Source organism: Callospermophilus lateralis, chromosome 1 (assembly GCF_048772815.1).
Source record: "Callospermophilus lateralis isolate mCalLat2 chromosome 1, mCalLat2.hap1, whole genome shotgun sequence".
NCBI lineage: Eukaryota > Metazoa > Chordata > Mammalia > Rodentia > Sciuridae > Callospermophilus > Callospermophilus lateralis.
Genome location: NC_135305.1, coordinates 218560979 through 218577703, shown reverse-complemented (window position 1 = coordinate 218577703; position 16725 = coordinate 218560979). Strand labels below are relative to the sequence as shown.

The following is a 16725-nucleotide window of genomic DNA, read 5'->3' as shown; positions in this document are numbered from 1 at the left end:
ATACTATGGGTCACACCTATTCTGAACCCCTTTATTTACAGCCTGAGGAATAGGGACATAAAAAGAGCCCTGAGGAAGTTACACAGAAAAACAATCTAAACTAGAACCTTTATCATCTAATCCTAATGTTAGTTGGAGAAAACAGAAAAAAGAAACAACTAGAACCACAAATTCAGTTTCCTTGGGCACATTATTTTTGTAATTTGATAGATTTAACTTCTCATCATTTTTCACAGAATACTGGTGGTTGCTGCTTTGGAGCAAGGTAGAAATGGAGAGTTTTCAAAGTAGATACAATTTAGGTTGTAAAAATGTAAAATTTCTGGAGATGTGTGGTGGTGATGTATAACTAACAATGTGAATGTGATTAATGCGATTGAACTATGTTATTAAAATTGTCAAAATGGTTAATGTTTTTATTTTTTGTATTTTTACACAATGAAATAGCGAAATGAAAAGCAAATAGATTTAAAAACTAAGAGAGAAGTGAATAGTACACATAAGCTACATACTGAGTAGAAGAGTGGCCCAAATGATTGAGGTCATTATCTTTATTTTCCTTCTCCCATTAATAGTAGGAGGTTCTTTGAAATTGGGATAATGTGAACCAGTATGACAAATTTGACCTCTGTGCACCAAGCCACCAAGATCAAGTTAGAGCAATTACCCATCTCGTGCCTTCAGTCCTTCAATTGATGACTTCAGTCCAGTTGGCACCATACCTGTCTGTACCTCCCATGGTTTTATGTGACAAGAAGCTCCTATCAATGTGCTCATGTTAATCTGAGGAGTTCGGGGCTTCCTTAGGCCACAGGAAGAGAAGGTTCATCATATTTTCAGTCATTGGTCTTGAACAAGTAGACATTGCAAGATAACCAGGTAAGTGCTTAGAGAGACAAGGATGGGAGAAAGACTAACAGAAGCATTATTTTCTCACCATCAGGTGTAATATGTCAGCTGGGGCAGTCGGTGGGAGGAAAAGTGTGCAAACTTCAGGTATGTGCAATGTGCAGATTGTGGTCTTGTTTGTGGTGTGATTCCCCACTGCCCCCCCCCCAAAAAAACTTTTTCAATACTTGGCTTTCCACCCCACAGTGGTTCTATCTCCCATAGGCATCTACCTCATAAGAACAGAAAGTGTGACCATGTGAAGTGTTCCATAAGCACTCCAAGACATTTATAATGATAATGAGGAAGAGGAGTAGGAGGAAGACAAGAGTAACCCTAATATCATATGCCATTATGAAGGGCTTCCTATGTGCCTGATGCTGAGCTCTATTCCGTGTAGCTTGTTTCATTTCCTGTGCCTAGTCATTCACAAGACATATGCACCAACACTTTTTTATTAACTTACAAGAAAGAAGGAGCCCATCATTTTGTGTGGCATGAACTAGGTGGTAGCTAGAAAAGAGTGAAGCCTTGTTTGAGATGGCCCATCTTTGTTCAACATAGGGCATTCCTGCCAGCAGAATCCTGGCAGGCCATGAAATTGATAACCCTCATATCCATTTCCTTCTCTTTCGCTCCAGGAGATATTTCTTGTGAGATCCCAGGTAGGCCACAGTATAGCACACCTGTTAGGCACCTGTTGCATGAACAGTTCCAGGTAGAACAGTTGTGCATCACAGGCTATGACCACAAAACAATAGACACACAGTAATTCACCACAGACCTCTGTCTTCTCTGCAGTCCAGTTCATCCTTTCATCTGTTCTCAGATCATCCATTCCTGTCATCAACCCACTTGTCTCAAACAGAGAAATAAGGTCATGTCCTGGTGTCATTCCATCAGAAATCTGGAGAGAGTTTTCAAATATACCTCAGATGTGCCTGTATTTAAGACTTCTTGACCTCAGCTTAAAATTTTCTGGTAGTTTGGAAACAATAAAAAGCTTCGGTGTTTCAAACTCAAAGATTGAGAATTTAATTTTGTATTCTGTTGGCTCTGCTTATTTCTGTGATGTAGTGCAGGTTGTTGATATGTCTGAGACACAGGATTGTCATCTAAGTTAGTTTCTAGTTGGTACAATGACACTAAGTAAAGATTACACAGGCACAGCTTGATCCCTGTGAGTATGTGAAGGACTAAAACGCAAGAAGGAAAAAATGTGATTTTGACATTAATCTGAATAAGATCAATGTTCATACTAATCAATCAAAGTAGCTTTTGATTTGAAGTTACCATTTCCCTGTTTCTGTAATGGAACATTTGATTTTTGTCCTTATATGTTTATATACAAGGAGAGGAGTTACTATTTCACTTTCGATTCTCCAGAAACTATTCGATTTTGGGCACAGAAGAAGTATCAACAATAAAAACTTCCTTTAAACATTGAATAGTTTTTTCTTGGTTCACAAAATAATGGCCATACTCAGCATGGCTCCAGCACACGTGGTGTTTTCTCATCTATACTTTCTTTCCTTTCAGTAATCTTCCATAGAACTAGAGACAAGTCATAATGGCTCCTAGCTGAGTCTGTGTTAGGGACTCATGGGACCTATAATAACATTTAATAATATCTGCAATGCTCAATTATTGAAAGATAACTGCAGAGATTTTATGAGTAGAAAATGACAGAAAAGTGTGTAGGTAAACCTTTGATTGTAACACATTTTATATGTTCACATTATTCCAGGATCCAGTGCCTTTTGCAAGCTACTCCTCAGTAAATTCACGATCTCCAAAGTGATGGAATTGCTTATCTAAAAAACATATATGGTGAAACAGTTAATGACTTCCACATTACCTTGGCATAGAAATGAATGATATTCTCCCTCTTCCAATAGGGAGTTACAAACAGAGAGGTGGAGACACACATACATTCTAAAAATATAGCAGGCCAACTATGTTGGCCCAAAATGTTGATTTCCATCTCAGGGCACTGTCTCCTCTACTGGAGCCTAGTGGGGATATTATTTCTGATACAAAATGAAATTCCTTGGAGAATAATCTCAGAAGAATTATTACTAGATAGACTTCAATGATATGTTTGGTTATATATATAAAAGATAAGGAGATATATTAAAATATAAAATTTCAGATGTGTTAACATTTCATTAATTTTAGGCATCAATTGGTGTAGTGTAAAATAAATCACATTTGTGATCAGTGATGTAGAATTATGTGGATTTAACTAAGCCATCAGGTCAAACAGTAGTGACATTAAATAATTAATAAATAACAAAATAAAAGTGAGGATTTATATCTACAAAAGAGGAAAATCAGAAAATTCAATAATGTTGAAATAATGTTGAAAAGATAATTGGCACTCAATAATGTTTTCTCATTGTGAATTATCAACTTTGATTTAGTGTGCACATTGTCTGTCTTAGCTCTTTCAGAGTTTTAAATATTCTAAAAAAAGGATGTTTTCACATAGTCTTAGAATAAACTGTGTTTGCCTGTTTTTTTACCTTCCACTCTTTTCTTAAAGGCAAAAGTCTATTGGTTCTTCTTTATTATTTCCCAAAAAATATTGGCTGTATTTTATTGTGATAATGGACTAATTATCCATAATGTTCTTGATCTTATAATAGTATTCAGTTGATTGTCTCTAAAGCATATATGTAGAAAAGGAGGTGAGTAAAACAGAAATGAATAATGAAAGAGGTTTAAAAAGATTTTGTCCTGAGAGGTATTGCTACGGTGTATGGACCTCAAGTTATGAATAAGTACTTTTGCATACTAGAATTCCAAATAATGAGAACTGAATGCCTCTTGGTTCCATTTTCTTATCCATGTAAGTTTTCAAAATGTCTAAGAAACAGAGAATCATAAAATGTAATATAGGTCTCAGAATTCCTTTTTGTGTGTTTCTCCAAGGACCCAAACCTGCATCCTGTCCTTTTGGACTGTTCCTGTCCATGTACCTGGTCATAGTGCTTGGGAACCTGCTCATCATCCTGGCCATCAGCTCTGACTCCCACCTCCATACCCCCATGTACTTCTTCCTCTCCAACCTGTCCTTGACTGACAACTGCTTCATCACCACCATGGTCTCAAAGATGATTGTGGACATCCAATTCAGAGTCGAGTCATGTATGTGGGCTTCCTGACACAGATGTCTCTGTTTATATTTTCAGAGGTAGGAATGGTATGCTTCAGACTGTGATAGCCTATGACCAGTTTGTAGCCATCTGTCACGTCCTGAATTATCCAGCTATTATGAACCCTTGGTTCTGTGGCTTCTTAATTTTGATGTCATTTTGGGATAACCTTTTGGATTCTCAGATAATATGATTTAATTCAGTTATATTTTACCTGCTTCAAGGATGTGGAAGTTTCTAATTTTTTTTTCTCTGACAATTGTCAATTTATTAATCCTGCCTGTTCTGAAATCTTCATCAATTACATAGTCCTGTATTTTGATGTTGCCATCCTGGATTTCTTTCTATGGGAATCTTTTTCTCTTTCTATGAAATTATTTCCTCCATCCTGAGCATACCATCATTGGATGGGACACCCAAAGCCTTCTCAACTTGTGGATCTCCCCTGGCAGTTGTTTGCTTATTTTATGGAGCAGGCTGTAGGGTGTACTTATTCATCTGCATCACATTCTTCCAGAAAGGGTACAGAAGCCTCAGTGATGTACATGTTTGCTGATTTTTTTTCATTTACACCTTGAGAAAGAGATCCCTAAGGAGTCTCCAGAGCAGAAGAATCTGATCTCAGTACTTTTAACATTCACTTGGTATAGAGTTTGGACTTGGCTGCAAAGCTTAACATGTACACCTGTAAATGGTGCCTCTTGCTTACATTAGTTTTGTACATTTTAGACTTTAATTCCTTATCCTGTTTCACTTATAAACTTAAAGAATGGTCTTTGCCAGTGTGGAGAGAGGGAGAAATATAGAGATTATAAAATGGGTTCAAAGTTTCACTTTGGGAAGCAGAAATTTTCTGGAAATAGATGTTGATGATAGCTGAACACCAAGGTGAAGGTGATTAGTACCATCAAGTAAGCAAAAAAAGTGCTGAAATGGCAATGTTAATGTATATTTCACTATAAAAAACAGTGGAAAAATACCAGTGGGCTTTAAAATACAAGGAGAAAGAACAAATCAAGTGAATAGTACAGGGACCAAAACTTTGGCCTTCAGCTCTTTTTCCCTCAACTACTATTAAGAAATACTTAGAGATTGGGATTGGCGTAATATGGTCCAATTTGGCTAATGATCACCTCTGTGCATTGAACCTCCAAGGTCATGTTGTAATAAAAATCAGCGGTTGCCTCCAGTGCCTCCAGTCCTCCTGATGGCTCCAGTCCAGTGGGCTCCATACCTGTGTCTACCTTCCTAGGGTTGCATAAGGAGGCTTACATCTTACCTTGTATTCACACCGAGCCCACAGAGAGAGCAGAGTCCTTCACTGGGCATGAGGTGTGGTATTTGAATTGCATTCCTCAGTCATGACCCAGCAGAGAGGCAGCTTAAACCAGTAAGTGCTGAGGGAGATGATGGAGGGAGGGAGGACCATTAGAAATATTGTTTTCTCCTCATCAGGACAAACACATCAGCGTGGGTAGTCGAAGGGGAGGGGAGTGACAAAAAATCATACCATGATGAGTGTGAAATTGTGTTCTGTGTTATGTTGGGGTCCCAGAAGACTCATGCAAAGATTTGCTTTCTTCCTATACTTGCTGTGCTTGCCAGACACACCTGACCCATGACCATTTAAATGGATTCCCCAACAGTGTTTCCTAAGTACTACAAAAAAATAATGAAGGGGATGAGGAGGAGGAGCAGGATGGCAGCAACCATCACATCATGAACCATGTTTGAGGGATTCCTGAGTGTCAAGCTCTGACTTTTTATAGCTTGCTTTGTTTCATTTAATCTGCATAGTTTTCCCCAAATTGTACATGTTCATCTTATTTTCCATAAAATGAAAAAAAACCAAAGATTTTTTATGTAACTGCTATCAGACTGTTAGGTAAAACAGACTGAAGAGATTTTGAATGGGTCTGTCTGAATATAGACACAGAGCATCCTGCCAAGAGAATCCTGCTGGGTTTCCTCCTGACAACCCAACAGTAAATTGCACTTCTCTGTCACTCCAGGAAGAGACCCCTTGCTCACTGTAGCCTTCACAGGGCAGAGCAGTGGCTGGCACCTGCTGCATCAAGTATAAGAGGGGTAGCTAAGATCACAGACTAGGATCACAGAAAAGGTAGACAATCACAGTTCAGTGCAGATTTCCCTCCTGACCCACTCCAGGATGTTTTGGATCTGTCCACAATCTCCTGCATTTTTGCAATCTACAAACCCCACTTCAAAAGGATACTTAAATTCATGTCTTGAAAGACTTGATTTCCTTCTACTGAGAAGAGTCTTCCGAAGTTCCTCAGATATCCCTGCCATCGAGACCTCTGAATATCTGCTTAAAACTTACTGATGATTGGAAAACAATGAAAACATTTACTGCTCTGGACCCAGACATCAAATATTAATTGTGAATCTGACCCTCACACCTGTTATATCAGTGACACATACAGATTTTCAGTATATTTTAGTTAATTTCTATTTAATACAACATCATTAAGGGTAAGTTAAATATATATATATATGTATTCCCTGCATGATTAAGATGTGATAAATAGATAAAAAAGGAGGAAAGGCAATTGCTATTATTATTATTTTAATCTTCATACAATTTAATTAAAATATCATGATATTTGAAATTATTCTTTTTATATTTCTGTAATGGGACATTTTATTTTGTCTTTTCATAAGTGTAGGCTGTGTATCTGGAAGGAGATGCTGAATTCTTTTTTCATTTCTGATTCATCAGATCTTCCCTTGTTTGTGGAGGGAATCAAAAATAAAAGGAGGCATCAAAAATAACAGGACTCTCTGTTAAATGTTGGGTGGTCGCTTCCTTGGTTACAGAACGTGTCCATATCAGTGTGGCTTCAACACATTCAGTGCTTTCCTTCTGCACTTTTGTCCCTTTCAGGAAAGTCAGAAAGAACAGGAAACAGGAAATAATAGTTCTTGCTTATGTCTTTTATGCCTCATGGATACATCACCCTCATATTTTTTATTTAACAGCATCTGCAGTATTACATTACTCCAAGGAAATTGCAGAGGTATATATTAGCATTATAAAGGAAAGAGGGAGAAAGTGAAGTAGACAGGTGTTCTTTATGTTAAGCTAATTCATATTTTTGAGTTCTATCATTCCAGGCTTCCCTGGGTTTTGATAATTGTTTGAGCCAATTAACTTGCCATTTTCATAAGGTTGGATTTCTTTATTTGGAAAGACAAGACAATAACACAATGTATGTTAGTTTCCAAACTTTCCTTTCATGGCTTTTATGTGGAAGACATGGGTGTATTTGTCCCTTTTTCTTTAAGCAGTGTGCACCCAGACAGCTGGAAAGATGTGCACACATTCATCATATAGTTGCAGGTTAATGATCCAAGATTAAATGTTGATTTCCTGATTTTCAGATCAGAGTACTGTGTTCTGTACTGGAGCCAAATTAAAATATTATTCCCTTTATAAGATGAAGTTTCTTGATCAATAATCCTGCAAGGATTATGACCAGATAGACATAAGCAATATTTTTAACAGTATAAACTAACAGTTATAGGTTGTGTTTGACTATAGGTTGTGTTTGTTTTGTTACTGAGATTGAAACCAGAGGTTTCCACTGAGCTACATCCCCAGTACCCCTTTCTAATTTTTTTTTTTTTTTTTTTTTAGAGACAAGGTTTCACTAAGTTGCTTAGGGCCTTACTGAGTTACTGAGGCTGGCTTTGAACTTGCAATGCTCTTGCTTCAGCCTCCGAGCCACTGGGATTACAGGAGTGTGCCATTGTGCCTATCCTAGAACTCATTTTCAATTGACACACCAAATATAGGTGATTAATAGTTAAATGGGAATAACCCAACTTTAACCAAACTTTATGCATATATTATTTGTAAATTTTAGTTTCCGTGATATGGAGAGAGAGAGACAAGGATTTTTGAAGTTATTTTGTAATAATAAACTTGCTAATTAAAGTTGTTTCTCCCTCAAGATATACTGTACATCAGCTGAATTATTTGAAGAAGCTGCATGTCCTTGACAAAGAGACTTAAATCCACACAACAATGTGAATTTGTCCATTTCAGGGGCAATTGATGTTTGTTGTAGACTACTTTGATAAGCTTGATATACTTTTTAAGGTACGCCTTCAAGAACAAAACTTACACATACACATATCAGTACTGACATCTCTTGTAACATAGAAAATATACCCACTGAATCCTGTGTGAAGGGTTTTTTGGGGCGGTGGGTGGAGGATACACAGGTATGTAGGAGAATGGAATCATACAAAGAAACCTGGAAGTGAAATTATGCAGGCAAAGATCCAAATCCCTGTAAAATGTTAGTTCTGAAGCACATATTGCTAACTTTATTTTCAGTATAAGTAGTGGGTATTATTGACAGTAATAGTAGATAAACTTAACATGGCATTTTCTCAATACCAGGGAGTACTCTCAACTCTGGACTAAGGAAAGAACACGAAGAACTTCACTTGAAGATGCTCTGATTATGTTAGTGTTTGACCAATGCCAAGGCATCATGATATTTTAAAATATTCATAGCTAGATACAATGATATATAAGACTTAGAAACACTAGACTGTGTAATTTAAATAAATGAATTGTAAACTATTCTGCAGTCTCATAATAAGCTAGGTAATTATTGTCCCCATTTTAGACATGAACAAATGGCCCAGGAGGGTTTACTTTATTTTCTCTACTTTTCTCTTCTGCTTTTTTTTTAAAATAAATTATATCATATTGTGACCTCATAAAACACATAACTCTGAGTCACCTTACAGTAGATGAGGTAAGAGAATTGCATCCGAGTTCCAGGAAGTGTGGGCATTAAAATTCTATTACATGGCATAAGAAGAGTAGCACTCATACTTGGGCTTGAGGGACAACCCTGATGCAAAAATTCTCAACAATATGTAGGAGAATGTATGATCGGAAATATAATGACCAGTGGAAAATAGAAGGTTTTTAAAAAGCCAAACACCATCTTCCTCACTAGATATTTTATTGAGATTATAAGGGATCAATACAAATAAACCAACATGAAATATAAATTTCTAGTCTTCTACTTAGTATTTCATGGCTGTTTCATCATTGATAGGTTCAGTGCTCACAAAGCCCACATTTGAGGTTGGTGATGACAATGCTTATGTGCATTTACCTTATTTATCAAAATTAGAAGTCTACCAGGCTGAGCATACATGTTCTATTTTAAATAACTTTTTAAAATGGAAATAAAATTTGATAGAGGGATTCTTTCACAAATGAGGGAAATAAAAAAAATACCAGAAGCCAAAATAGCTTTGGGATAAATTTGTTAACAAATTTTCTGATATAAACCAATTTAATTTTAATGTTGATATAATACAGTCTTTATTTTAAATATTCTAAAACAAAGGAATGTGTAGGATTGTTTGAATATGTGTTTCTTGCTTATTGTTTACTTTTTTTGCAATCCTCTTTTCTGTTTCAAAAGGTGTCCAAGAACTAGAGAACCACAAAATCTAACAGGTGTCTCAGAATTCCATCTCTTGGGACTTTCAGAGGACCCAGACCTTCAACCTATCATCTTTGGGCTGTTCCTGTCCATGTACCTGGTCGCAGTGCTTGGGAACCTGCTCATCATCCTGGCTGTCAGCTCTGACTCCAGCCTCCACACCCCCATGTACTTCTTCCTCTCCAACCTGTCCTTGGCTGACATGGGTTTTATCTCCACTACGGTCCCAGAGATGCTGGTGAACATTCAAACTCATAGCGGAGTCATCTCCTTCGTGGGATGCCTGACTCAGATGTCTCTTTTTATCCTTTTTCTATGCATGGATGATCTGCTTCTGACTCTGATGGCCTATGACCGGTTTGTAGCCATCTGTCACCCCCTCCATTATGCAGTCATCATGAACCCTCGCCTCTGTGTCAGGTTAGTTTTGGTGTCTTTCTTGTTTGGCCTTTTGGACTCCCAAGTGCACAATTTGATCATCATACACTTTTCCTACTTTGAGAATGTGGACATCGCTAACTTCTTCTGTGACCCTTCTCAATTCCTTGGTCTTGCCTGTTCTGATACCCTTACTGTAAATATACTCATGTATTTTCTTGGTGCCATCTATGGTTTCCTTCCTCTCTTAGGGATAATTTTCTCTTATTACAAAATTATTTCCTCCATTGTGAGGATCCCATCCTCAGGTGGGAAGTACAAAGCCTTCTCCACCTGTGGCTCTCACCTCTCAGTAGTTTGCTTATTTTATGGAACTGGCATAGGAATGTACCTTTTTTCCAATAAATCATCTCCCACCAAAAAAGGTACAGTAGCCTCAGTGATGTACACCGTGGTCACCCCCATGCTGAATCCCTTCATCTACAGCCTGAATAACAAGGACATTAAAAGTGCCCTGTGGAGGCTGCACAGGAGAGCAGTGTGATCTCAGGTCTTGTGGCGTCCATTTGGAATGTATGCTGGCAACAGCAGAACTAAACATCCAGACATTAAATCTACCACATTGGTCACATTATATTTTGTAGTTTGATAGCTTTAATTTCTCATGCTTCATAGTAGAAAGAAGGTTTCCATGGCTGGGGGAGAAATGGGAAGTTTTAAAAATTGGTATAAAGTCTCAGTTTTGGAAGGTGAAATAGTTCTCGAAATAGAAGGTGGTGATGGTTGTACGAAGAAGTGCCTATAATCACTGCCACTGTTTATCTATATTTTGATATTTTCAGTTTGGATATAAAAAGAAGATGGATCCTTAGGGAAAAAGAGAAAATCAGAAGTGAATAGTACACACAAACTTTCTCCTGAGTGTAGGAAGAACCCAAACTTACTGTAGACATTAATTTTCTCTTCTTCCTCCACTAATATGAGGAAGTCCTTTGAGACTTGAATTTTGTATATCAGCATGACTTAGTATGAGCTCTGTGTGTTGGGCCTCCAAGGTCTTACAGCAATAAATAGTAAGGCTGTGACTCCACCCCTTCATCTGGACTCGCAACTGCGCAATTGGATCACCGTACACTTCTCCTACTTGAAGAACACATTAAGTCCTCAGGGGTGGAACCATTTTTTACCCTCATGAGAACAAACTTTTTAAAATGTAAATAGATAAAATGAAGACCAGTACAGTAAAGGAAGGGGAACAGGTGGAGGGAAGAGTGAAGGTAAAGGGGAGGTACTGGGGGCTGAAGTGGAGCAAATTATATTGCATGCATGTGTTTTATATCAAAAGAACCCAGATATTATGTATAACTGTAACACGCTAATAAAGGCAGTAAAAAGGTGGAAGAATACCAACATCCACGTTTCAGATATGAGTTTTGTGGACTTTATGTATTTGGATATTATGGGGATACCCCTAATCCCCCTAGATAGCTTAACCCCAACAGGAAAATTTGGACCCCTGAAATCTGTTTCATATGTACTCCAAAAGGATTATGAAAATAATGCTGAGAAAGAAGAAGAGGATGATAGTGTCCCTAATGTCATGGACTGACTTGAGAGAGTCCTAAGTGCCAGGATCTGATTTATGTATCCTCTATAACTCATTTCATCTGCATTAACTTGCCCAAGTCTAAGCTTCTATATTATTATTATTATTATTCAGAGAAGAAGGAAACACTGCATTTTTATGTAGCCAATATGAGGTGGTTTGGTAGAATATTGATAAGGCACATTTGTATGGTTTGTCTGATATAGACACAGGGCATCACAGCAGGAGAATTTTGGAATGCTGCCTCCTTGACAACCCAACGAGGGGTTTCACTTGCCTGTCTTTCCAGAAGGAGACCCTTTTCTCACTGTGCTATTCCTTTTAGAGGTTCCTGGTACAGCACAGCGAGAGAAAATGGTCAGCAATTCCTGAGTAAACTCTGGGAAGGATGACTATGGATGACAGATTTCCATCACATGAAGATTGGATACACAGTGACCAGCACAGATCTCTCTTCTTGCAGCTGCCTGTGTCCTCCTCTGATCTCTAACCAGCCTGCTCAATCTTAAGAGGAGACAAAAGAGATGTTATACAAACCTTCTTTAAAGTCAGTGTCATTCATTCCTGGGACCTAAGATGTCATGTAATAATAACAACAACGTTCAATTATTCAAAGATTAACACAGGATCTTAATGAGCAGAAAAAGAGAAAAAGGAAGACCAAAGATTGTTTTTTTTTTTTTTCCCAAACCACAGTTAAAAAAATGTGTAACCAATGTGATTCCGCAATCTGTATTTGGGGTAAAAATGGGTGTTCATAATCCACTTGAATCAAATGTATGAAAGATGATATGTCAAGAACTATGTAATGTTTTGAATAACCAATAAAAAAAGAATCCCCCCTGCATTATGCAGTCATCAAGAACCCTCATCATTCCTAGTGTGAATGAGTTTCCAAATCAGCCTTTTGGACTACTGTGGCATAATTTGAGTGTCTTACAATTTTTCAACTTCAAGGTTGTGGAAGTTGCCATTTTCTTCTATGACCCTTCTCAATTTCTTCATCTTTTCTGTTCTGATACGTTTACCAATAATGTAGTCATGCATTTTCTTGCTGCAATCTCTGGGTCTCTGCCTATCTCAGAGATCTGTTTCTTTTACTATAATTTTTTTTTCTCCATCAACTGAGAAGTCTAAAGCCTTTGCTCTTCTGGGTCTGACTTTTTGCTTGTGGCTATTTTTGTATGGCAAAAGCTTGGGATGCACCATGGTTCTGCTGTATCACAGTCACCTAAAAACAGGGCAGCAGTTACAGGGATGCACACTGTTGTCACCCCTCTGCTGACCTCCCCTTCATCTGTACTCCAAAGAACATGTTTCTGCATGGTAGAAATTACAGAAATCTAACTACAAAAATAGAGGTAGCCAGGGTTGGGGGAGGAAGGAATGGGAAGATTTTTAAATGGACACAAATGTTCACTTTCAGAAGATGAAATATGAATGGAGGTGGATGACACTGGTAGCTGCAGAATAATGAGACTGGGATCCATGGCACAGAATCCCATTTATATGTAGAATTAGTTAGGTGTTAATAAAGGGACCCAAGAGAAGGGAATATTGTAGACAAAATTCTGCTGAATGCAGGAAATATCCACAACCTTTTGGACATTCATTACTCTTCTTCTTCCACCACTAATATTAGGAAGTCCTTGGAGATTTGGAGAGCATGAACCCATTTAGTTAATTATAGCTTTAAACATGGAGCCTCTGGTGCTATATAGTAGGTAAAACTGCCCCTGTATCCAGGCTTCAGCATGATGCTCCAGTCCAGTGGGCTCCACACATCAGATCTCTCCTACTGTGGTTTTCTGAATTGGGAAATTGCTATCTTACACTGTATTCATATCAACCCTGAGAATCGAGTCCAAGCCTCAGGCAGAAATTTGGCAGAGGAGATGTGTTGAATCCTCAGACTTTAGTCATGACCTAGCATAGATCCAACATCACCCAGTAAGTGCTGAGGGAAATGATGGGTGGAGGAGGGATTATGGGTCTTCCTCACTAGGACCAATTTTGTAGCCAGAGAAGAGGCAACAATATGCAAAATTTTAGCTATGAGGACGGTGAAGTTTGTGTTCTTGGTCATGGTCAGGGTCCCCAAAATCTTATTTAATGCTTTTCTTTCTTCCCATAGATAGCTCAGTCATTATCTAGGAGAAAATGGGCCCCTTCCCACTGTTCTATAAGCACTCCAAAAGATTAGCAAGGGGACCTAGGAAGCAGGAGGAAGACACCAACCACAACATCATGGAACATTCCCGAGAGCTCTTTAAATCCCAGGCACTAGTTATGTTGCTTGTTTACATTTCATCTGTATAGCTTTTCTGTTGTTATAAATGCCCACATTATGATTTTACATAAATAAAAAGAGACAGCATTTTTAGTAACTTGCATGAGGTTTTGGGGTAGGAAAGAGTGAGTTCTGTTTTCACCAGCCTGATTATAGACAGGGCATCTTGCTCTACAAATACTGGCAGGGTGTCCCCTTGACAACCCAAATGTTCTTTTTATTTCGTGTCACTCCAGGAAGAGATGCCTTGCTCTCTTGGCTCTTTTCTTTTCTTCCCCCCAACCCATGTGCTAGATCACAGGGCAGAGCAGTGGGTGGCACCATCCATCCTCTTTGGGAAGCACAGCCCCAGCCCATGGGCACAGATCATGAAAGAGCAGACAAGGAGCGTTCAGCACAGACCTGACTCTTGCCTAGTCCAGGAGATCCCTGCAGCTGTGCACATCCTCCTGAGAACTTGTACTCAGCCCACCCAACCTCAAAGACCTGAAGTCAGAGCTTGATTCCATTCCTAGGAAACCAGAAACAGCTAAAAGAATGTTCCTCAGATATAGGTTTAGTTAAAGGTCTACATCTGTGCTTCAAGTTTCTAATATTTGGGAAACAATGAAAGATTTAGTGCATGGTACTGAGAGGCTACAAATTTAATTTTCTTTCCTTTTGGCACCTGTTTATTTCTGAAACCTGAGGCAGAGTGTTATTATCTCTATCTCAGCATTGTCATCTGAGCAGACATCTACCTAATCCACACAGCTGCAAGACAACAGTTTAAGCAGTTGCTCTTACTGTGATCTGTCATAAGGAAGGGACAATCTAGATATAAGTATTGTAAGTTAAATCTTCATACCACACAACTAAAATGTCCTCCAGTCTGAAGTGAACTTTCTCCTATTTCTATAACAAGACATTTTATTTTTCTCCTTTTATAAATATTAGCTGTGTATTTGGAGAGGAATTATAATTACCCAGAGTCTATAACTTGTAAGGCCCAGATGAGGACTAAAAACTAAAAACTCTTTAAATATTGAAGAGACCCTTTCTTAGTTCACAAACCTTGGCTATAATCAGTCCAGCTTCAGACACTTGGAATTTTCCTCCTACACTTCAGTCTCTTTCAGGAGTGTCCCATGGAACTAGAGACAAGGGCTTGACTTGGGACATGATACATGTTAGAGCTTCATATCATTCCAGTATCAGTGCTTTTGATGTTCACATTCATCAGTAACTCACTATTCCCATAATATTCTATATTTTAAAAAATGTAACCACAGTGACCAAACCTTTTTAAGTTCAAACTTCACTTATGTGACATGTGTAGACAGGTGCTCTGCCCCTAGCAGTGGGTATATAAGTTGATAAAGGTGGAGAGTGTCACACACACCTGCATCCAGCCACAGGTAAATGACTACTCATGGAAATGGTGATTTCCTGACTCCCACACCAGGCACCATCTCCTCTAGTGGAGTGAAATAGAAATGTGATTCCTGAGAGAAGATGGAATTCCTTGTTTATTCCTTATGAGAAAATTATGAATTGATGCCCTGTAAGGAAGTGTTGATGGTATATATTAAGGATAATGATAATAATGCCTGCCTTTAATTGGGACACCAAATGTAGGTGTTTTGCAGTAAAACTGAATACACATCAGTTGTTGGAAGTCACATAACTATTCTCTACCTTGATGATGCATGAGACTTTTCAGTAGTGTGATGCGGAGACAAGCAAAAGAATTTTGAAAAAAGTGTCCTAATAATGCATTGATAAATGAGGCCCCTCTTTCAGGTAATTGTGTGCATGAACTAAAACATTTCAGGCTAATATTTGTACTTGACACATTTAAAACCACATGCCAAAATAAACTAATAAACTAGTAGTACATTTCAGATAAAACAGGTAATTCACATTGTTTACATGAGCTTAGGAACTTTTAGGTAAGTTTTAGAAAAAAAATTTTTTACAGAGACCTAAGTCAATACTGAGATAGAAACATTGATAGGAAAATCTAACCATCAAATTCATGACAGAATTTGCCTTTGGGGAACAGGTGGATCTTGCAAATACCAAGTGTTCAAATTCAATGTCATGATTCAAATGTGTGTAAAACATCAGGCCTGAAGCATGCATCATTAAATGTTTGTATTTTAATGTAGGTAGTGGGTACTCTTGGTAACAATATTAATGGAACATTTGATAAGTGCCTGGTTTCTAAGGCAGTGATTCCCAAAGCTGGAGACCTTCACATGCAGACACTCCTGATAGAATTGTTTTGGAGTGAAGCTTCAGAATCAATATATAATAAAATATCCATAGACAAATAGACTGATTAAATAAACTGAGAAACACAACCCTGACAACTTGAAAGCTTTTTCAAAACCTTTTATTTTATGATATAAAATTGAGACCAACAAGGTAGAAGAGATCAGGGCAGTAAGGAGGGGAGGGCCAGGGGATACTGGGAAGTGAAATTGATCAAATTTTGTTAGATGCATGAACCAATGTACAGCAATAAAACTCAGAATTCTTCATAATTAATGTGCACAATGAAAAAAAAACATCATCTAGGGTTCCTTTATGGCGCCATCTAGTCCTACTGCCTTCATGATTATCACCATTTTAAAGATGAGGAAAGTGTCTTGGCATTGTCACGTTATTTCGGGTACCTTTCTCTTTTGTATTTTCCACAAGGAAATCATAGTGTGAGTTGACAAAAAATAATGTGCCCAGGTTGTCTTCAAGTAGCTGAAGTAGGAGAACTACAATTTATGTATCAGGCAGAATTAATGTGAAACCACTAACTCAGCCTAAGAAGGTTCCTACTTCCAATTCACATTTATGATTTTGGGGTCTACTCTTAGCTCCAAATTTTCAAATGATAAAGAAAGGTTCATGATCAGAACAAATAAT

At 38.0% G+C, this 16725-nt stretch overlaps 1 protein-coding gene and 1 pseudogene across 1 annotated transcript; both read left to right on the top strand.

Moving 5' to 3' along the window:
• Positions 1-1660, top strand: part of LOC143401233 (putative gustatory receptor clone PTE01) — a 3495-nt pseudogene extending 1835 nt beyond the window's left edge.
• Positions 1661-8837: 7177 nt separating this feature from the next.
• On the top strand, positions 8838-10469 carry LOC143401221 (olfactory receptor 7E24-like). The gene is made up of 2 exons (XM_077110324.1): positions 8838-8842; positions 9527-10469. The coding sequence occupies exons 1-2, from the start codon at positions 8838-8840 to the stop codon at positions 10467-10469; spliced, it is 948 nt and encodes a 315-aa protein (XP_076966439.1).
• The last annotated feature ends 6256 nt before the right edge of the window (positions 10470-16725 follow it).